This window comes from Bactrocera oleae, chromosome 3 (assembly GCF_042242935.1).
Source record: "Bactrocera oleae isolate idBacOlea1 chromosome 3, idBacOlea1, whole genome shotgun sequence".
Classification (NCBI taxonomy): domain Eukaryota; kingdom Metazoa; phylum Arthropoda; class Insecta; order Diptera; family Tephritidae; genus Bactrocera; species Bactrocera oleae.
In genome coordinates, this window is record NC_091537.1 from 69,100,405 (window position 1) to 69,123,227 (window position 22,823).

General features: G+C 33.5%; 3 protein-coding genes across 4 annotated transcripts in view; 1 reads left to right on the plus strand and 2 right to left on the minus strand.

The window, feature by feature from the left end:
* LOC106616310 (uncharacterized protein DDB_G0283357) overlaps positions 1-22,823 on the plus strand; it is a 122,835-nt gene that overhangs the window by 26,360 nt on the left and 73,652 nt on the right. The window contains exon 3 of one of the 2 annotated variants that reach the window (XM_070106800.1): positions 16,102-16,359. The exons of the other annotated variant lie outside the window; for it this stretch is intronic. Coding sequence (XP_069962901.1) covers positions 16,102-16,359 — 258 coding nt within the window. The remainder of the gene's footprint in view (positions 1-16,101; positions 16,360-22,823) is intronic. 2 annotated transcript variants of the gene reach the window in all.
* On the minus strand, positions 77-1,312 carry LOC106616961 (fibrinogen-like protein A). Its single transcript, XM_014233901.3, has 3 exons — positions 1,000-1,312; positions 404-943; positions 77-350 (listed from the first exon to the last, which is right to left on the minus strand). The coding sequence occupies exons 1-3, from the start codon at positions 1,257-1,259 to the stop codon at positions 194-196; spliced, it is 957 nt and encodes a 318-aa protein (XP_014089376.2). The 5' UTR covers positions 1,260-1,312; the 3' UTR covers positions 77-193.
* Positions 3,682-4,900, minus strand: LOC106616940 (fibrinogen-like protein A). The gene is made up of 3 exons (XM_014233878.3): positions 4,587-4,900; positions 3,994-4,530; positions 3,682-3,939 (listed from the first exon to the last, which is right to left on the minus strand). Exons 1-3 carry the CDS (start codon positions 4,844-4,846, stop codon positions 3,783-3,785), a joined length of 954 nt encoding a protein of 317 aa, XP_014089353.2. The 5' UTR covers positions 4,847-4,900; the 3' UTR covers positions 3,682-3,782.

Consider the following 22,823-nt stretch of genomic DNA (forward strand, 5'->3'; position numbering starts at 1 on the left):
TAATTACCAGGAAAAGACGTTTACTAACTTTCATTATTATATCTAACAGATTTAACATACACAGGTGACCCCATATATGGTAAAAAGTACAGCCTGAATACAAGTATATTGGAAAATTACAATAATTGTATTGTAATTTGTATTATTGGTTCATACATATGTATACAAAAATGCTCGTTAGTATTGCAAATAGTTAAACACCTCGCGTTATACTATTTTTCACTAATATTCTCCAACAATTTTGTGTAGGTCGTATCATCATTTGCGAAAATTGTAAAGGTAACAGGTCTCCAATAGTATGCCAGTTTATACCGTATTTATCAATTGCAAGGAAGTCTCCATTCAAGTTGCTGAAATATAAAAGATAAAACACCACCAACGCTGATATGAAAAATTTCTTTACCTAAGATAGCAGTTTTTAAACCACCAACCACTTCTATAATATAGAGCACAATTTTTTGGATCAAGATCATTATCACGATAAGCCGTTGAAAATTTCATTCCCAAATGAAAAGTTAAGGAATCGCCAGCAGTGCCGCTGTAAGTACCCAATTCCTTCAAAACAAACTCCTCTGACTCGGAACCAATAAGAAACTTTGAATATTTTGCATAGTATGATGTGTACTTTTCATTCCTTTTTCTTAATATAATACCAATCTCCTGCTCACAGCTACTAGTGAGTGTGTGCAATTTTTCCAAACCGATCCAATAGCTTTCGTTTATGTCGCCAAATCCCATTTTATAGTAATTCCAACTTTTATAAAAATCCACTGCGTTACTTACACGCCGTTGAACAACCAACCATCCGCCTCCATCAGTGTCCTCATCACAATACACATCCACGCTGCTGAGATTAAGCTGTGGTATCTGAATTTTGTAAACACCACTCTTAGAGGTTGCAGCTGTTGCTTCTATACAACTAGACGGTGTGTATACTGGTCCTCTGAAATAAACCGTTAACAACAATGACTACTACATTAATTAGCTAATCATTTTTACTGTTTCGTAGGTGAAGGCTTTTCGATTTCCGAAGTTTTATTGTCGTTTAAGGGTTGCTTTTCGCTTTCCGACTTTTTAATGTCGGCCTTAACTTCACTACTGCGATCTTCAACGATATTATCTTCAACGACACCGACTTGGACTGCAGAATTGCAAATGCAACCGCACGCTTTACTTGATTCATTATCCTGGGCGAAGCAAAATCTGATCTGGAAAAATAAAATACAATGCAACAAAATAATGAAAGCAAAGCGCAACATTTTTCCACAAGTGTTGTGCGAACTCTTCAGCACCCGAATTAAAACTGCCACTTACTGACAAATGGACTTAATCAAGTAAAGTATTATACATATGGCTTACTTAAGATTTACATAAATGAAACTCGATATAGGTATGTATATAGCCCATACGCAAATTCAGCTGTTTATAAAAGGAATTTATAATTTGTGGGGTATTGCGATAAGAATTTTGTAACTATTTAGTGACTCAGTTTCACAAAGATGAGTTTCGAAACAAGAAAAAACGATATCTTTGGTTGTATCATAGCTATAATACCCTTCACTAATAAAAAAGTGTGCCGTACAAGGACATGATTTTGATGGTTCAATTTGTATGGCTACTATGCTATAGTTATCTGATGTGAACAATTTATTCGGGAGTTATGGCGTTGTTTTGGGTTATACTCGACTTGAGTTGATACTAGAACTTGACTTTTATTAGTCATTTTGTATGCCAGCTATATGCTATAGTTGTTCGATATCGGCGGTTGCGACAATTGAGCAGCTTCGTGAAGATAAAATGGCGTGTGCAAAAATCGATATCTTATCGATATCTAGTTCGCGTAGTTACAGAAAGATGAACATAGTCAAGTCACATCACCTGATCATATATATATATTTTTTTTTTCATACGGTCTTCGACGTTTCTTTTTGGGTGTTACAAACTCCTTGGGAAACTCAATATAACCTGTTTAGAGTATAAAGGTATAGAGTCTTGTATATGAAAATGATCAGTATGACGAGAAGACTTGATTTACGGTAGTATGTCTCTCTCTTTTCCCGTTCGTCCGTCTGCGATAACTTATGATGTAACTCATCAACAAGGGTGCTATGAAAGTTAAATTCAATACCAATTTTTACTAGGAGGAGGGTGATCCATATTCAGTTAATATTTTTTTCCAAGTTTAATATATTGAGACCGTTTATATAATATACTTTATACAAATTTCAATAAATGAAGGGTGTTTTTTTAGACATGTGGTTTTCAAGAAGAAATAAAACGCATAAAATTTAATGTTATGGCCAAGAATTTAGGTTTAATACAAAGATAATAGTTTGCCATTGTGTTTTAAAAATAATTTCGAACAATTCCCTGCCACAGTTGGCCCGTCAGCAATAACGCGTTGAGCATTCTCTTTTAAAGCGGCAATTGTCTCAAGCTTATCTGCGTAGTCCAGTGGCGTTAAATTGCACCATCTTGGAGGCCACGACGCGAGATAATGCACTCACCAAAAGCTTCTTACAATAAATTGATTATTTCTTTGGCTGTATGACATATACATAGCACCGTCTTGTTGGAACCAAAGGTCCTCCACATCAACACCCTCAAATTCAGGCACAAAAAAGCCATTGATTATTACTCTATAGCGTTCCCCAATGACTGTAACATTATAGCCAATGATTTCCTCTGCCCATAGAGCACACCAAACAGTGATTATTTGGGAATGTAACGGCGGCTCGACAATATCTTGTGGATTATCATCAATCTAAATGCGAGAATCCTATTTATTAACGTACCCATTGTGAGCTTCATCGCTGAACTGAATTTTCTTGTGAAAATCGGAATCGGTGGCCATCTCGTTTTGGGTCCACTCACCGAACGTACGACGTACTTGAAAGTCGTACAGCGTAAATTCTTGCATAAGTTGGATTTTGTAAGCCCACGAATATCGCTATATCGCCTATAAAGTGTATTGGTCCAGCACGAGTTGTATTGGGTTATGACGGATGGACTAATTAGGGTCTTCTTCGATACTTTGCTCCACCGCAGCAATAGCGTATTCGGTGCAAACTACACGGCGTCTCTGCGGATGCGCATTATCCACTAGAGTAAACGTGAAGAGAAACCGATTCATGGTTGCACTAATTACCGACTCTGCTGGGTGATTATGTCGACCGAATATTAGACGAAGCGCGCGATGCGTCGCAGGAACCGAATCATAACTTGGTAACAAATTAGCACGATTTGCAAAATATGTTTCGGAGTAAGTCTGTTTATTATGAAATGGAATTACACGATCATCTAATTTTCTTAACATATCTTACACATTTACCGATATATATATAAGCTATAAATCCAAATGGAAGTTTGGAACTCCTACATTAGGTAGTATTGACCCGATTTTATCTATTTTTGGCATCAAGACATATTACTACTTTTAGACTTTTCTACGAAGATAACTGCCATGTTGACCAATATATGAGATAAAAAGTCAACCTGAACTTTACAAATCCTTATATTAACCATATGGTGGCTTAGGGAAGCATTGATCCGATTTTACCATTTTTTAGCATCAGGGCTTACGTAGGAAGGGACGTTCACTTACTTTCATTGTTATATCTCATACATATAACATACGCAGACCGCATTTACAGCTAAAAGTGAAGTTGAATACAAGTAAGGTATATTGAAAAATTAATTGTATTGTAATTTGTAGTATTGATTAATACACTATATAAAAATGCTCGTTCGAAATGCAAATAGTTAAAATGGAAACGTGTTTCTTAAAAACCTCGATTTAAACTGTTTTTCATTAGTTTTCTCCAGCAATTTTGTGTAGGTCGTATCATCATTACCGAATATCGTAAAGGTAACTCCTTTTCAATACCATGCCAGTTTATACCGTATCTATGAATTGCATTGAAGTTTCCATTCAAGTGACTGAAATATTAAAGATAAAGCATAATATAACGCTTATATGCAAAATGTTTTTACCTATAATAGCAAAATTTAAACCACCAACCACCCTTAAATTTTTGAGCACAATTTCTATCTGGATCCTCATCATTATCACGATCAAGCGTTGTAAATTTCATTCCCAAATGATAAGTTAAGGAATCGCCAGCAGTGCCGCTATAAGTACCCAATTCCTTCAAAGCAAACTCCTCTGACTCGGAACCAATAAGAAATTTTGAATATTTTGCATAGTATACGTCGCCAGTATCTTTTTCTAGTTTTATATACAACTCCTGTTCACAGCTACTAGTGAGTGTGTGCAATTTTTCCAAACCGATCCAATAGTTTTCGTTTATGTCGCCAAATCCCAATTTATAGTAATTCCAACCTATAAAAAAATCCACTGCGTTACTTACACGCCGTTGAACAACCAACCATCCGCCTCCATCAGTGTCCTCATCACAATACACATCCACGCTGTTGAGGTTAAGCTGTGGTATCTGAATTTTGTAAACACCACTCTTAGAGGTTGCAGCTGTTGCTTCTATACAACTAGACGGTGTGTATACTGATCCTCTGAAATATACCGTTAACAACAATGACTACTACATTAATTAGCTAATCATTTTTACTGTTTCGTAGGTGAAGGCTTTTCGATTTCCGAAGTTTTATTGTCGTTTAAGGGTTGCTTTTCGCTTTCCGACTTTTTTGTGTCGGTATTAACTTCACTACTGCGATCTTTAACGATATTATCTTCAATGACACCGAGTTGGACTGCAGAATCGCAAATGCAATCGCACGCTTTACTTGATTCATTATCCTGGGCGAAGCAAAATCTGATCTGGAAAAATAAAATACAATGGAACAAAATAATGAAAGCAAAGCGCAACATTTTTCCACAAGTGTTGTGCGAACTCCTCAGCACCCGAATTAAAACTGCCACTTACTGACAAATGGTCTTAATCAAGTAAAGTATTATACATATGGTTTACTTAAGATTTACATAAATGAAACTCGATATATGTAAAGGGTGTTTTTTTATAGGCATAGAACTTTAAATTGCCATAAAACAGCGATGTTTGTTATTTATACGAAAGATAATCTTATGGCATTACATTTTAAATAGGATTTCTGGCATTTGTCCGCCACGGCTGGCTCGGATGTAGTCCAATCTGGACAATTTTCGATGACTTTTTCCATTATTTGTGGCCGTATATATAAAAAAGTGTTTGTGGCTTATGCGCATAGACCAATGAGTTTACATATCCGCACAGAAAGTAGTCGGGCGGTTTTAAATCACCAGACCTTGGAGGCCAATTCACAGGTCCAAAACGTGAAATTAGGCGGTCACCAAACGTGTCTTTCCATAAATCAATTGTGGTACGAGCTGTGTGACATGTTGCGCCGTCTTGTTGAAACCAAGTGGGAATGAAAAAGTTAGTAATTATCGCTCTATACCGATCACCATTGACTGTAACGTTCTGGCCATCATCGTTTTTGAAGAAGTACGAACCAATGATTCCACTAGCCCATAAAGTGCACCAAACAGTCAGTTTTTCTTGATGTAACGGTGTTTCGACATACACTTGAGCTTCAAGCTGACTAGCTTCACTCCAAATGCGGCAGTTTTGTTTGTTGACGTAGCTATTCAACCAGAAGTGCGCTTCATCGCATCATACGATAAAATGAACGTAGTGAGCGATACATATTCCGCACAGAACCATTATTTTCGAAATAAAATTGCACTATTTGCATGCGTTGTTCAGGCGTGAGTCTATTCATGATGAATTGTCAAACCAAACAGAGAATAAATCACTTGACAGCTGTTAAATCGGCCGCCATCTTGAACAGTAATGCCAACTTAAAGTTCCATACCTCGAAAAAAACACCCGTTATATAGCCTATATGCAAATCCAGCTGTTTATAAAAGGAATTTATCATTTGTGGGGTATTGCGATAAGAATTTTGTAACTATTTAGAGACTCAGTTTCCCAAGGATGAGGTTTACCTAAAACTAATAGAAACAAGAAAACACGGCAACTTTGGTCACAGTAGTTAGTAACACCCAAATGGAAACGTCCGAGACTTCATAAAATATATATAATTACGATCAACATGAGGAGCTAAGTCGATTTAGCCATGTCCATCTATCATATGTACGCGCACTTATCTCTCAGTTTATGAGATATCGATCTGTAATTTCGCGCAGACCCTTTTATTCTCAAAAAGCTGTTCATTTGTCGTAAACGCCGATGTGCGAACACTATAGCATAGTCTTAAATATCATGAAAACTAGCCGATTTAAATCAAGTTCTTATATGAAAGCCCTTTTTATTTTACGAGATATCTTCACGAAATGGTTAAGAGCGGATTACTATAGCATAAAGCTTTTAAACAAAGTCAACAATCAAAATTAAGACCTTGTATTGAAAACATTTTTATTTGGCAAGATATCTCCACGAAATTTAGCATGAAAATCATGACACTAATAATAGTTCTTGACCTTCGAATCGGTTGAAACTATTTGCAAAAGTCAAAACGTTGGGGATATAAAATTAAATTTATATAAAATAATATAATTATAATATCTGGCTTTAACCTCTACAGTTCGAAATCGTTGATACTATTTCCATTAGCTCTCTTCTATTCGCCAGAACTTGTACAGTGCTGAATCAAACAAACAAATAGTAGAAATTTACCAAATTTACATATCAAATGGTTAATAATTCACTCGCCCTTGCTTTATCTTTTCTCGATGGAGCGAGAAGAAAAATTGCGATTGATTATTTCACTTGACTTGATGATATTTTTATGACAGTCACTCTGTCGCACACTACTTCAGCAACAACAATTTGTTTCGCTACTTAAATTAATTCAAGCATAATAGGCCATTGATTGTTGAGCACTGATTAATTTAGCGCATCAAGAAGCGCTCTCACAATCGACAAGTAATACTTGTATTTCAAACAGTCACCAACACAAAAACGTGGACCGAATCAGCTGATACGACCTATCTAATGAGAGCGCAATGTAAATGAACACTCACCACCGCTTTTACTGTCCGTTTTTACAGACATTGCGGTAGGATATCCGCGAAAATTGGATTTTTCCCGTACGAATGTGCTGAGAGAGCAATCTCTTGCAACGCAAGGTTGCCAGTCTCGATATTTTGTAGTAATTACAAAATAAACTTGAACATATCTGAAATATTCTGAAACTAACTCAAAATCACAGTCGAATACCTTTATTTATAAATAGGTTAACTATTTTTATACAATCGCAACATGTTGCTATAGAGTATAATAGTTTTGTTCGCCTAACGGTTGTTTGTATCACCTAAAACTAATCGAGCTAGATATAGGTTTATATGTATATACTTACACATAGCCAATGAAGTCTGCGTTCACCCGACTCATATTTTTAAATGAAGTAAAAATTTAAATATGTACAATATTTCAATTCAAATTTTTTACATGTACAAGTATTTCTTTTTTATATTTTTAAGTTCAAAATGCAAAAACAAAAATGAACATTTTTATTTCCATTTTTGTGATAACGGGATTTTAGTGTAAGAACACCACTGAAGCGATAATAACAAAATTAAGTGCGGACAAATGATTTTAGCACCTCTATGAAATGACTTTATAGAAACCGCGTTCAAAATTATAGAGTGGGCGTGGCACTGCGCACTTTTAGGTGAAAACCCACATCTTGGGATCTGCTTAACCGATTTTAACCAAATTCGGTATATAACATTATTTTCATATTACTATGTTATAGTGCAAAAATTCCCATATAATACCATTTTAAATTCCATGTAATTCTTTCACTTTCCACTATGTAAATCAAGCAACAATGATTGTATCGTGGTGAAAGTAAGCCTGAATAATGTGTTTAATGTTTTCCACCTTACCTGTTAATAGTTGGATTTTAGTTTTGAGCTTTTACATTATGAAAAATTATAACTAAGAAACTCTACGTTTGAAAAATCATGTATACAAATTGAACAATGGCAACATTGGTCAAATGAAAACAAGAGAGAACAACTGATTTCTACGTTGCCACTACGGGCATAACTTTTGACAAATTTGATTTGATACGGGCTGAAAGGCGGATTGTCAGTGACTGTTTCTAGCATAGCAGTAGCGAACATTCGTTTATGTAATCATTTAAAAGATTAATTTCTGTGATTTTGTGCGTACATTTGGAGTGAATACAATAATGTTTGAATCAACGATATTTATATGTATGCTTGTATGTGTAATGTTTGAGTCATGGAATTATATACATCTATATTCATATATAGATACATACATACGCATGTAGTGCAGCAGAGCAACTTGCCATTATTCCCCATCCATTTCCTGTTTGATTTCAATAATCATTTATTGTTTATATGTGTAAACATAACTGTAAATATATACAATGACATTTTGTGTACTAATCACGAGTAAAATTGTCTACACATGTCAACGCAACAAAATGCAGCAAGCCGACAAGTCGTCAGACCTCCAACCTGCCAGCATGCTAAACGTTTCCAACGCTTTCAATTGCATCAGCGATGTCGTTTGCAGAGCAAAATTAATGCAGACACGATGCAGATAACTAAAAAACCAATCGCTTTCATATATTGTATATACATACAAACATACATAGATACTTACATAAGTAATGTACATAAGTAATTACAAAGCTGTTTCGCTTCCGGTCATTGTAACGCTGACAATGTCATGCAACGCGTTAACTGACTGACAGACGAACTGGGGAAATATTTTTTTTCGCCATTTGATTAAGTCAACACCACACAGTCTGCACGCCACCCATTTATTTAATAATTTGTTCAACTTGAATTTTTTTCCCAACAAATATTTTGTAGTTTATTGAATTTGATTATAATTTCCGTTTAATGAATTGCAGACAATTAATTTACTGCAAATGTTTGAATTGACAATCGTACCATTCACAAATGCAGAAGTTTCCTTAAAGAACTTGAATTCGATTGTTCAGTTTGTATGCTATACGATTTAGGGGTTCGATCTCGTAAATGTCTTCAGATATTGTAAGGTTGTCTTAAACATTAAGCTTTGCCAAATGTGGTCGCCAAATATAAAAAATTTTCTTACAAGATCTTTATTTGCTAAAGAGCAAAATAGTTTTGTTCACCTAACGGTTGCTTGTATCACCTAAGACTAATTGAGTTAGATATAGGGTTATATATATATAAATTATCAGGATAAAGAGACGAGTTGAAATCCTGGGGACTGTCTGTCCGTCTGTCTGTCCGTCCGTCCGTCTGTGCAAGCTGTAACTTGAGTAGAAATTTCTATACCACTGAAGCTATAATAACAAAATTCACTGAAAACCGACGCTTTTAGCCCCTCTATCGACAGTGTGAAAAGTGAAATCGGGTGACAACCCCGCCCACTCCCCATATAGCGGTACTGTTAAAAACTACAAAAGGCGCGATAAATCAAGCCCTAAGCACGCCAGAGACAATACATTTTATCTCTGGAATGGTATGAGATGACTTTATAGGAACCGACTTCAAAAGTAGACAGTGGGCGTGTCACCGCCCACTTTTAGGGGAAAACCCATATTTTGGGATCTGTTTAACCGATTTCAATCAAATTCGGTACATAACATTCTTCTCATATTTCTATGTAATAGTGCGAAAATGGGCGAACTCGGATTACAACCACGCCTATTCCCCATATAACACCATTTTAAATTCCAGCTGATTCTTTCACTTTCCACTATGCAAATCAAGCAACAATGATTGTATCGGGGTAAAACTTTGCGTGAATAAGGCGTTTAAAGTATGCCACCAAAAGTTGTCTAAATCGAACTAAAACTGTTCAAGCCCCTAGGTACTGAATATGTGGACCTCATTGCCTATAGTTGACTTTTTACCGAAAATATCAGTCAATGTGTAAGATATATAATTCATAATAATAGTATGTCTTTGTGTCAAAAATTGGTTAAATCGGATCAATACCTCTTTTAATATAAGCCAACACCTGAAGTAATTTCTAGGGTTTTGATCCTTGCAAGTTGCGAGAGTATAAAATATTCGGTTACACCTGAAGTTATAACTTGCTTACTTGTCATCATTCAATTTTTATAGAAGCTATATGCTATGGTGGTCCGATCTGAATAATTTTTTCTGCTTTATAGTGCTGCCTTATATATATAATCCAATAATCAAAATGCCAATTTCCTGAGCAAGAAATTACGTATGCAAAATTTTAGAGCGATTTCTCAAAAGCTGAGGGATAAGTTATACAGATGGGGTTATATCGACTTTGCTCGTCTGTCCGTCTGTACATAAATGAACTAGTCCGTCAGTTTTTGAAATATCGATTTAAAATTTTGCACACACCATTTTCTCATTAATGAGTTGCTTCTTTGTCGGAACCACTGATATCGGACCATTATTGCATATAGCTGTCACACAAACTGATGAGTCAAAGTCGAGTTCTTCTAAGGAAAACTTTTTTATTTAAATAGATCTTTACACGAAATTTGGCTGGAATTATTGTCCAGAATAATACTATAATCGTCGAATAAATTATTCAGATCGGACCACTATAGCATACAACTGTTACACAAACTGGTCGGTCAAACTCAAGTGCATGAACAAAAATCTTTTTTAGTTGACTAGATATTTTTATGAAATTTGACAGATTTTATTGTATAAGATAAGGCAATAATTTAGAATAAATTGTTCAGATCGGATCACTAGATCATATCATTCGAAAATAAAGTAATTTTAAGAAAAACTCGTTTTAAAGTATTTTCCGGTACTCACTTTAAAGCTTATATCAATAGAACCAGTCGGAATTTTTATTTCAAATTTGAAAACACATTTTTCAAAAGTCTTACTAAAATTTTTTTTAACAAAACGTATCGTTTTTTTTAACCATCCAAATCTACTTTTCTCCTTAATTTGTTTCGCTGGTTATTTCTTTGTAATTTTTTATTGCACCTTTTTTATTTGCCTACATTTTTTCCCACGTTTTTTGTATTTTTTGTTTGTATTTTTATGTTGGTTTTATGTTTTTTCTATGTATATTTCAATTTATTTTGTTGGTTTTTGTTAACTCCACGGTCCTTAATTAAAGCAAAAACTTACACATTAATTAGGCACAGTTCGCAGATTCTTTAGCACTGACAAAATACAAAAAAGCAACTACAACAACCGTGTCTACAATCAATGATTGCATTTTTATGTGTTTTTGGTTGGCGAGTTGCAATTAACAGAATAAAAATCCATTTCCTGTTTGGCGCTTTTGTTGCAGATAGTCGCGCTTATGTTATTAGTACATTTTTGAGAAAGAGCTTAGCGGCAATACACTTGCATACGTACATATACACATACATATATAAATATATGTATAGAAAATATTCAAAAAAAAAATAGTCTTTATGCGTTTCTTTGGCGCTACTCTTTGAGACCCCAAAACTTAATTTAGCACCAGTACAATACTTGAAGGCATGATTTGCATCTAAGTTGTAGCTTTTTACAACTTTTTCGCATTGTTTTTTGGTTTTTTTCTTTTTTGGTGGACTGGAGTGCTTACATGCTGTTAGCTAGCATGTGAGTTATGTTTTACATCGCTTTTCAATTGTTTACATTTACATATACATGCATACATATAAGGCTGTATATATACATATATGCATCTATATCTTTCCGTATATACATAAGTATATACATATGTACCTTAAATGGTTTGTATGGATATTTATTCGGTGATGTATCCGGCCAAATATTTCGTGGAAATTTATTCAACCAAACATTGTAACGGTCACGGTTCGTTTAACTTCCATTTTCTTTTCTATTGGCAAGGCTTGTTTTCGTTGGTAAGGGTTCGAAATTGTTTTCTGATGATTTCTAGTAAGACTAGTTTTTAGTAAGCAAGTGCGAAAAGAATGCGCAACACTTATAAAATTTCGCTAAAGAAATTTCATAAGACTGATAATCCCTCAACTGGCATGAGAAGAGTATACTCATTGGTTTGTTGTTGCTGGTTTAAGAGATTTTAATGGCGGTTGTTTGAAAATACCCAATAATTAGAGTTTCTTGGCTTGTTGTTGTAGTGACAGTCCCTGACCTATATAATTCCATGTCTGTTTTACTAACGTAAAGCTGACTGTTGAAAAACGTAAAAAAGGTTAGTAAAAAGAAATCAAATTTTTGTATTAAATTGAAGGTTTTATTCAGAATGAACCGATATTCGATATATAAATTAAACTCGCTGAATTCGTTAAGATTTACCATTGTTACTTTTATATCCTCGAGGGCATTCTACCTGTACTATTTTAACTAGTGTTCTTTTGTATTTCTTAAATGAGAACTGGTCTAGTAAAAATTAATTATTTTTATATTATTTCAGAAAGAATTATCGACTACATTGCTATTATTTATTTTTATTTTTTGATATTAAGATTAAAATGATTATAATTTAAGCAAAAATTATTTAAATAGAACATTGTGCATTATAGTGTGGATTTTCAACTAGAGTTGAAACATGTTACGAATATTGCCCTAAGAATCGTTTCATAAGTATGTATGACATCCTTAAATTTTGAATACAACGGTTTGCGCGTCCGATGATGTGTTTTGTGCTGGGCTTTCATAAATTCTTGAGGGCTTAAAACCATTTTCATTAGTTTATGGCACACAGGACTTATCTTTAATCAATTGCGATCTCGATCTCAATGATGGATTTTAAAACCTAACCTAACGTAATTTGGCAATTAGTAACTGGATTTCAAATGTCTTTGCAATTGAGGTTTGAATTGCTGAACATTCTTAATTGCTTTAAGGCCCATATCTGATTAGATTTTCTATACACACGGAATCAAATCGATCGATTTTTCTAGTTTGTCTACCACATTTAAAATTACAATGTTTTTGAAAGAGTATAATTTAGAAATATACTTTAATATGATGAGTAATTTATCTAATATATAATTTAATAAAATGAGTACCAAGATGGCAGTAATAAACAAGTTTTGGCCCAAAAAAGTTTAAAAAAGAACTTTCACCTAAAGTTTTAAATATTGTACAATACATTAAAGCCTTTTATCTAATATAATAATAAATAGACCCATCAAAATTTAGTTCTTGTATGGAAACGACTTTTATTTGTAAAAGCTATTATATACACCATACTTAGTTCCGGTGCAACCCAAGTTAATGTTTTTCTTGTTTTTTCTAGTATAGTAAAAAGTAGTTATGTGAGGGCACACTGGTTTTAAACTGATGAAGTGACTAGTTTACTTAAAAGTTAAATTTCTGAAATATAACCGTTTAAACATGTAACTGATATAGGTTATATCTTATGAATTAGAGAATAGAAAAAATAAAATAATAAACACTCAGCCAATGCTCACAATCACAGCAATTAATGTTCAAAAATAACAATTTGTAATTCATTAAGTCATACAAATAGTTCAAATGCTCGGCGTTATCAGCTTAAATTGGAAAAAGTCTTATCTGAAATATTTAGAAATAGTCAAAGTGAGTAACACTGTTGTGAAGTTTTTACTTAAACTAACTACTATATGTTAGGCTCTCTAGTAGATGATATCATCGCTTCTACCCTAAACTTTAAGAGCGTTAAGCGCACCGTGTAAATATGCCCATACGTAATAACGTATAAATATTTTCGCAATTACGCGATTTACTCAAAAATGTTATTTACCTAAGATATTTCATAGACGTATCGCTTATATTTTGACAATGAAATAATCGCCTTTTTAGCCATATTTGCGCTTGACAAATTCATAGCTGGCATAGATAAGCCGTGAGCTACGTGCGCACGCAATTTAATTGTTAGAGGGAATTCGTGATGCGTGATAGTTGGGGAATGCATTTAAACAAAGAATTATTAGAGTTCTTGAAATGTCACCGAAATAAAGATGGAAATATTTGGAATTGTTCGTAATTTAATGATGGTTGGTTTTGTATATATGTAACTATGTATTTAAGTAGTTTTTGAATTATCGATCTTTTTCCACCCAAAAAGTTGGTCATTTGTCAGAACCACCAATCAAGTCTTCGCGTGAAAAACTATTTCATTTGACCAGATATTTACCAATTTTGGTGTACTGATCTTTTGTATTTGTGAAGAGTATTGTGGCTTCGGTGCAATCGAAACGTTTTTTTCTTATTTTCATTAAATATATTTATTTTTCTTCCTTATTTTGACTTAAAATCGAAAAAAAACTCTAATTTTCAATCGAAAATTTTCATATCGAAATTTCAGATTTTTTTAAAAAGTCAGAAACCTTTTTTTTTTTGAAATCTCCTTTAGTGGTATAAAAAAACATATGCATTGCCATGGTAAGTTTACTTCAGAAATGCAAACAAAGACTCTACCCTAAGGTAAACAGTTTATCAGTAATACAAACAATATGATTTGAGCATTTTATCAGTCATTCATTTCCAAGCAATCATTATGAGTTCACTCTTTCTTGGCTGCAATGACTACTTTTATTTACTATATTGAGACTTGCAGCTTTTTATTATTAATTAAGAGTAGTAGATAAACGAAATTGTATGTGAATAAAATTTGTGTATTCATCGGTAGCAATTATACCCTGGCGTATAATTTAATCACAATATGAAGTTATGATTTACTCTAGACTTAATACTCATATTCCATCAAGATATAATTGGAATTATAATATTTTTTAATATTTTTCAACTACTTAACTATACAAATCAGTTTTTTAGTAAACCATCCACCTAAAATCATTTTACGATTTTTAATTGATCTAATTGTTATTATCTTAAAAGTATTCTCAACCTAATGTGGTAACGTCAAACAAGAGATTTCGTAAAAATTCCCAACAAATTTGTATTAATATTAATTATTATAAATATACAATATTTGGTAGATGAACCTTTTCGTGCAAACACAAAAATCAATTATCGGAAGAAGATCTTGAAATATATTGTAGTTAAACACAATACTCCAATCGGGAGAATGTTAGCACTTACTTCCTTGGAAATTTAATACCGCTCTCTAACAAGATTCGAATTTGCATTTGTAAAACTTAATTTCTTGTCCAATTTCAATATAACAGGCTCTATAATTTAGCTCTAATGTAAGAATTTACCGTTATTTTCAAGCAGGCAAAAGGTTGAGAGTTATTTAAACTAACGAAGAAAGTATAGAGCATTAATATTTGAGACTAAGTTTGCTGTTTAAACGTTCCATTAACGATACGAGAATACTCGTAATAAACTTCAAAACAGCTGAAGCAACCTACCTTCTGGAAAATACTATTTTCTATTAATATAATCACATCATAACGGGTTGTCATAACCATAACGACGGTTACCAATTGTGTTTTGGTCTTGATCATGACCATAAACAAATTGGTTTTCTTTGTTTCTCGATTTTTTTTTCTTCGAGACTTTTGATTCTAAAGAGTATACCACCTGACAGTATTGAATCACAATAATTTTTTTTAACTTTTCGAAAAATCTTCCAGGTTATGTATGAATGTAGGTTATACCAGTTTGTATTGTTTACACTAATTTATCTCGATTTATTTTGTTTATAATATTTATTTTGTTTTTACTACTTTATTTATTTCATACTTGTTTTTTTGTTATACTAGTTAATTTAATTTATACCAGTTTCTTTAGTTTATATTGGTTTAGTCCGTTTACATGAGTTTGGTCCTTTTATACCAACTAAGACAAGGCCAGTTAAATTCATGTATACCAGTAAATTGAATTTATACCAGTTAACTGAATTTATACCAGTTTATTTTGTTGATACCAGTTTATACGAGCTGTTTGTTTGATTCACCATTCAGCAGCAATGTTCGAATCGAGTTATATTTCATGGCAATTTTTTTATGTTAATATCCTTTTATGGAAATCTCTCTCTAAATTAATTTTCTGCATACAAAAATGTAAAAAAATTAAGCCTATATTTTATTTATGCAATTATTAAAAGAAATATTATTTTATTTCCATTTTATACAATATCAAAACAATAAACCAACAACAACAATTGGCCACAAACGTACATACATAAAATACATGGATATTTTTCATTACCAATTGGCTGCAATCATTATAAACAACAACAACAACAAATCACTTGCGTTTACTACATACAGCGGGAAGGGACAGCAGCGGCAGCGCAGCCAACGCCACCATGGCAACAAATGTGGTCGCATATGAAACGTTTATCGCACAATTCGAAAGTAAACTCGACCAGCACGTTGACATTTACACTGCCGAAAACTGATATTGGCGGCAGCAATGGCAAGTGCATGAACCTGAATGGCCTATATCCGGATAGGACGGCGTCGTTGAAGAACGCCATGTTGCATACGCATGCACATGCGCAACAAGTCCACTATAAACCTGATGTGGTATGCAAGAAGAAACTATAATCATTTCTTTTTTCTCCAATTTGCTTGGTTCTTGGTTTTCACACAATTTTATCATCTAAAAATGTATTGATTGGGTCACTGGCATTTGCTGATTGACTGGTTGTCTATTTCAATTGCTAAATGGTATATACTTGTAGATTCATTTATACACGAGGAATGGTATTTGCACATTTTCGAGTAAACACGGATAATTCTTGTAATTGGTTGTGGTTCCTTAAACTTATTGGTTGTAGTTTTTTCGAATTGCTTTGTTTTTATATTTATAGAAAAAAAAATTATCAACAAAAATTTTCTTTTCAAATATTTTTATATTGGTGGTATTTTTGATATATTAAGTTAAACAATAGTAAAATACAAAAAATAATTAATTTGGAATGCTGTTTTAGAATAGTACATTTTGCACAAAACGGTTTTTTATATTTTATATTATATTAAATTAACGGGTTATCCAAGTAGAGGTACTTTTTTCAATAGCTCTTTTTGGACAGATCACGCGTGAGTCGTGTCAAGCTGTCATATTATTTTTGTTCAGTATTGTGTGGCATTTTATAATGGAAAGACTTACGCCTGAACAACGTTTACAAATCTTTCAACTTTATTACGAAAATTAACGTTTTTAAAGAATGTGTTTCGCGAGCTTCGCTCAACTTATGGTCAACATTATTGGCCTACTGAGCATACTATTCGCAACACCATCACCCATCTTGAGACCCAGCATTCATTATTGGATAAATTCAACCGAATAGACTACGTCCCGCAATGAAGAAAATATAGCGGTCGTAGCTGACAGTGTGCATGAAGACCGTGGAGAGTCGATTCGGCGTTGTTCGCAGTAACTCGGACTGACGTATGGAACGACTTGGCGCATTTTACGTCGAGATCTTAAATTAAAAGCGTACAAACTATAGTTTGTGCAAAAACTGAAGCCGCCCGACCTTTCCAAGTAAAATCGCTTTGCTCTTTGGGCGCTTGAAAAGTTCTAAGAAGATCCAACGTAGTCGAACATAACTTTGTTCAGCGATGAGGCCCAGGTATGTCAACAAACAAACTTGACGCATTTGGGACTTGGGATGGAAGAGCTTCCATTTTATCCAGAAAAAACACGATTTGGTGTGGTTTGTGGGCCAGTGGAATCTTCGGTCCATATTTCTTCAAAAATGATGCCAGCGAGAACATAACCGTTATCGTGCCATGATAACCGACTATTTGATGCCTGAAATAGAAGCTCGTGGTATCGGCGACATTTGGTTTCAACAAGACGGCGCGCCACTTTCCACACATCGCATCAATCAATGGATTTATTGAGAGAACATTTCGGTGAGAAGATAATTTCCCGTTTTAGGGCGGTCGATTGGCCACTAGGATCGTGTGATATCGCACCATTAGACTTTTTCCTGTGGGGATATGTAAAATCCAAAGTCTCTGCAGACAATCACGCTTCGATTCAGACCTTGGAGCAAAACATCACGCGTATCATTCGCCAGTTACCCGTCGAAATGCTCGAACGAGTCATCGAAAATTAGACTAAATGGATGGACAATCTGAGACGTAGTCGCGGCCAACATTTGAAAAAGATAATCTTCAAAAAATAAATGCCAATTGATCGAATTATTTCGAATGACAATAAACATTCCCCATACAATTTGAATTTTCTGTGTTTTTTTTTTTTTAAATTGGGCACCTCGTAATGGATCACCCTTTATTTTTATCTTACAATATTTGAAAAAGTTCTTTAGTACATTTTCAAAGAATACTTTTTTTTTTATATACATACATAATTTCGGGTTGATTTATTTTAAAGGCTAAAAAAATTATTAGAAAAGAGAAATATTTCATATAAAATAAAAAAAAATTTATTGAGAATGTCCTTATACAAATCTTGCACTAAATTTTTTTATTTTTTCGACGGATATTTCCTACATATTTTAAATTATTTTATATATTATATTATATCAAAATAATTGATAAACTTATTTTCACATTTTTATACTCTCGCAACATGTTACTACAGAGTATAATATTTAGTTTTGTTCACCTAACGGTTGTTTGTATCACCCAAAACTAATCGAGTTAGATATAGGGTTATATATATATAAATGATCAGGATGAAGAGACGAGTTGAAATCCGGGTGACTGTCTGTCCGTCCGTCCGTCCGTCCGCGCAAGCTGTAACTTGAGTAAAAATTGAGATATCTTTATGAAACTTGGTACACATATTTCTTGGTACCGGTTGGTATTGCAGATGGGCGCAATCGGACTACTGCCACGCCCACAAAACGCCATTAGTCAAAAACCAACAAATTGCCATAACTAAGCTCCACAATAAGATACAAGACTGATATTTGGTACACAGGATCACATTAGAGAGCGGCATCTGCAGTTTAAATCTTTTGTAAAAAGTGGGTGTGGTCCCGCCCCTAAGAGGTTTAATGTGTATATCTCCTAAGCCGCTACAGCTATAACAACAAAATTCACTGCTGAAAACCAACGCTTTAAACACCTCTTTCGGCAGTGTGAAAATGGGTGAAATCGGTTGACAACCCCGCCCACTCCCTATATAACAGTACTGTTAAAAACTACAAAAAGCGCGATAAACCAAGCACTAAACAAGTCAGAGACATTAAATTTTATCTCTAGGATAATATGAGATGATTTTATAGGAACTAAGTTCAAAATTAGATAGTGGGCGTGACACCGCCCACTTTTAGTGGAAAACTCATATCTTGGGTTCTGCTTAACTGATTTCAACCAAATTGGGTACATAACATTCTTCTCATATTTCTATGTAATAGTGCGAAAATGGGCGAACTCGGATTACAACCACGCCTATTACTCATATAACACCATTTTTAATTGCATCTGATTCTTTCACTTTCCACTATGCAAATCAAGCAAACAATGATTATGAATCGGAGTAAAACTTTGCGCAAATAAGGCGTTTAAAGTATGCCAGCAAAAATTGTCTAAATCGAACCAAAACTGTTCAAGCCCCTAGGTACTGAATATGTGGACCCCAGTACCTATAGTAGACTTTTTACCGAAAATATCGGTCAACGTGTAAGATAAATAATTGAAATTCATATTATAAAATAAATAAATGAAACTCTCGATTATAATATGACTTTGTGTCAAAAATGGGTTGAATCCTATCAATACTTCTTTCAATATGAAATTTTGCCAACACCTGAAGTAATTTCTCGGGCTTTGATCCTTGCAAGTTGCGAGAGAATAAAATGTTCGGTTACTCCCGAACTTAGAAATTCCCTAATTGTTTACAAATAAATTTTTCCTACATAACTTAAATTTTTTGAATTGCTTCATTTTCATATTTTAGAAATTTTTTTAAGAATAAAATATGAAAATAATAAATTTGGAATGTCGTTTTAAAATTTAAAATAGTGCACAAAGTTTTGAAAAACATTTTTTTCACATTTTTTTTGACAAATTTTTTCGATATAGTTTATATTTTCTTATTTAAAATAATAGTTGTAATATAATATTGGTAGTGTTGCAGAATTAAAATGCTTTGGTAGTAATTATTTGTTTGGAACTGTAGTTATTCCTATTCCAAAATTTATTAAAATATTTTTTCATTAATTTTAAAATTATTATCATAGTAAATTTTTACACAATAGTTGTATATTCAAATTATATTCTCCCTAATAGATTTTGCACAACATTTTAAAAGCTTAGAAATAAGTGCAGTTTGAAAAGGCAGTGACTGAGTGAGTGAATGCAACACTGCTGCTATCAAATGTCGCCTGTTTATGTACCGCTATCTAATGTTTCACGAGTTACGTTAGATAGTAGAAAGCGGTAAATTTTTCAAACGAAATCGAAATCTTTTTCACTGAGCCTTAATTTAATTGAATTTTATACAAAAAATAAATAAAATAAGTATTTTGTATAAAGTAACTGCAATTTCGTTTCTTTGCTCATAATAATTTTTCACATCTCTAATTTAAAACTCAGAGAGAATAATGTTAGAAATTAATTTCTCAGCTCTTTCACAAATGTAGTTGAGTCATGAATAGGCATTATAGATATACCCTAATTAGGGAAGCATAAATACATAACAGCATTGAAAGTCCAAATTGGACAATTTTTTTAGTATAATACTTCAAAAATGCTGAAATGATTATTTAAGTATTATTTTTCTAAACTATTCCCGACTAAGAACCAAATACAACCCATTTATTAAAAGTGATTAAGATTAGTGATTAGAAGTGATTAATAATCTAAAATAATGATCTTGAGTATAAAACCCTAGGAGTTGAAGTAATAAGTGATAAAATGGCGAGTTACTCTCTGCTATCTAAATTGCCTTTACTACCAGTTTCAAAAGCAGGTCTACATAAGAACCTTACTCTTAAAGAGACTGAAATTTATCTTTAGATTAACCGCGCCCCAAATCAGTCAAAGAGCCCTATTTTAATGCCTTACTCCTGCTTTCTAACTTATTTTTAGTAACAGTTTAAAAGAAGTCCTACATTAAAGTCTTACTACTCGTCCTCTACATTATTTTAACTAGCAATTTCAAAGAGAACCCTCAATAACATATGTACATAGAAATATTCCTTCTTACCGCCTTGCAATGGTTGTAAGAGTTCTAACTGGACATTGTCCGATTGGGATTCACGCAATAAGAATGAATATCTTACCGGATGCCAGCTGCATCAGCTGTGAGTAATTCATTCGAGATATAGTAGAACTTGTCTTCAACATCGATGGAATATTAGTAAGTATAAAAGCATAATTTTGTTATCATACCTCTACTCATATCTATCTATCTATCACGACTCTGATACTGGTAGATAAGTGACAGTTCTCAAAAGGCAAGGTTCTAATGCCGTGTAAGACCAACTCTAGATTAATTATTCTGGTCAAATTTTAAAATTATAAAAAAGCAAGCTCCTCTTGGAAAAGAAAAATGGAATTCCCTGAAACCTAAAAAATCTGATGAAATTTGACCTAGTCTTAAAAAAAAATTACAGTTTAACCTATTTTAACATTCAAAGGGTGAAACAGGAACAGGAGCAGGCTTCTTCTGTAGTAATCCGCAAAGCTGGCCCAGGCCATTCAGCTTCTTCAAGGGGTGTTTCAAGTTATGTATTCTAGAGAAACGCCTAAGGTCTTGGAAAACAAGCAATACAGGGTATACCACAAAGTTACTTTGGGGTAGTGTTGATGGTGGACAGACCAAAAGGTCCCACATTCAGAAAATGGGAAAAGTGTGTTCGTCGGAATACAAAGCATGGGTGGAGGATAATGAGACGTTAGAACATTATCTATGAGAATGCCTATCCTTCAGCCGGATGAGAATGGACATATTGCACGGCTCTCAATAGCCCAATTTAGGAGACATTGGGCAGCTGGGGTGGAAAAGAATCAGTCCTGAAAAATCTTCATACTATCAATCCAGAAGCGTTTAGAGGCGACTTAAAATTGAAAGTATTGGGATAATATGAAGAAGTTAAACGGAAAATAAGGGAAAATGAAGCAACAACTCTGTTATTTCAACGATTTCTTTTAGTCTTGTTTTTTTTTAGGACAACTAGACATACATATGTAAGTATATGTATATGTACATTTGTACACACATTCTGAGCTTAACTTATTAAGTGGTAATCTTAAGGAGTGGAAAAGTTTAGTTAACCGCGTTCTATTTTACTATGTGTTATGTTATACTTCTAGCAGCTAGCTTGTGCTGAATCTAGTTTTTCCAGAGAACTGGAAGTTGTACATGCTGTTTTGAGATTCATGTGATTTTTCTTTATCTATTTACATACATACGTACTCGTATATAAACGAAACATATACTCCTATACACACATTCAGATACATATATGCATATACAAGTATTTCAGGCCAAGTAATTGTGCTTAAAATGAGCTCATGGACATGTAAACAATGTTGGTAAACAAACAGTTTATAACGGTAAAATAAACATTAATTAAAATATCACATGAACATAGAAACTTGCACACATCTTAGACTGCGTCGCGTAAAACATACAATCGTATGTGTATAATTTTAGAAGCGACAAGTTTATAGTGCACAATAATTATTTTGAAGGAAATAGAAGAGAAGAAAATGTTTGTTATGAATAACGCTAGTGACTAGCATGAGTTTCCACCCAGGTGGGAGCGTAGTTAAAAGCAGCTCTGTATAAGATTTCGAATTTCAATAAGAAGCCTCACGTAAAATCATAATAATATAAAAATATGTATTCAAAAGACAGCAGAGACTACTTTCCTAATATAACACACGCTTACCAGATGTGCTCAAAAATAATAGCTGAATAGTTTCCACGCGGTCAAAACTTCACATACTTCCGTTGCTCATATTGTACCTACATACATACATATGAACATAGTAAAAACCGTAAGTTGCGTAAGAAGCTATGGTTCTAAAACTGGTTTCGAGCCATCGATTTTAAAGTC

Bases quoted from the DNA above. Each gene is read 5' to 3' on its own strand.
- LOC106616940 (XM_014233878.3), bottom strand. From the start codon at position 4,846: ATGTTGCGCTTTGCTTTCATTATTTTGTTCCATTGTATTTTATTTTTC. The intron at 4,531-4,586 runs GTAAAAATGATT...GGTATATTTCAG, and splicing joins AAGCCTTCACCTACGAAACA to AGGATCAGTATACACACCGT. The intron at 3,940-3,993 runs GTAAAAACATTT...TTAATATTTCAG, and splicing joins TTTAAATTTTGCTATTATAG to TCACTTGAATGGAAACTTCA.
- LOC106616961 (XM_014233901.3), bottom strand. From the start codon at position 1,259: ATGTTGCGCTTTGCTTTCATTATTTTGTTGCATTGTATTTTATTTTTC. The intron at 944-999 runs GTAAAAATGATT...GGTTTATTTCAG, and splicing joins AAGCCTTCACCTACGAAACA to AGGACCAGTATACACACCGT. The intron at 351-403 runs GTAAAGAAATTT...TTTATATTTCAG, and splicing joins TTTAAAAACTGCTATCTTAG to CAACTTGAATGGAGACTTCC.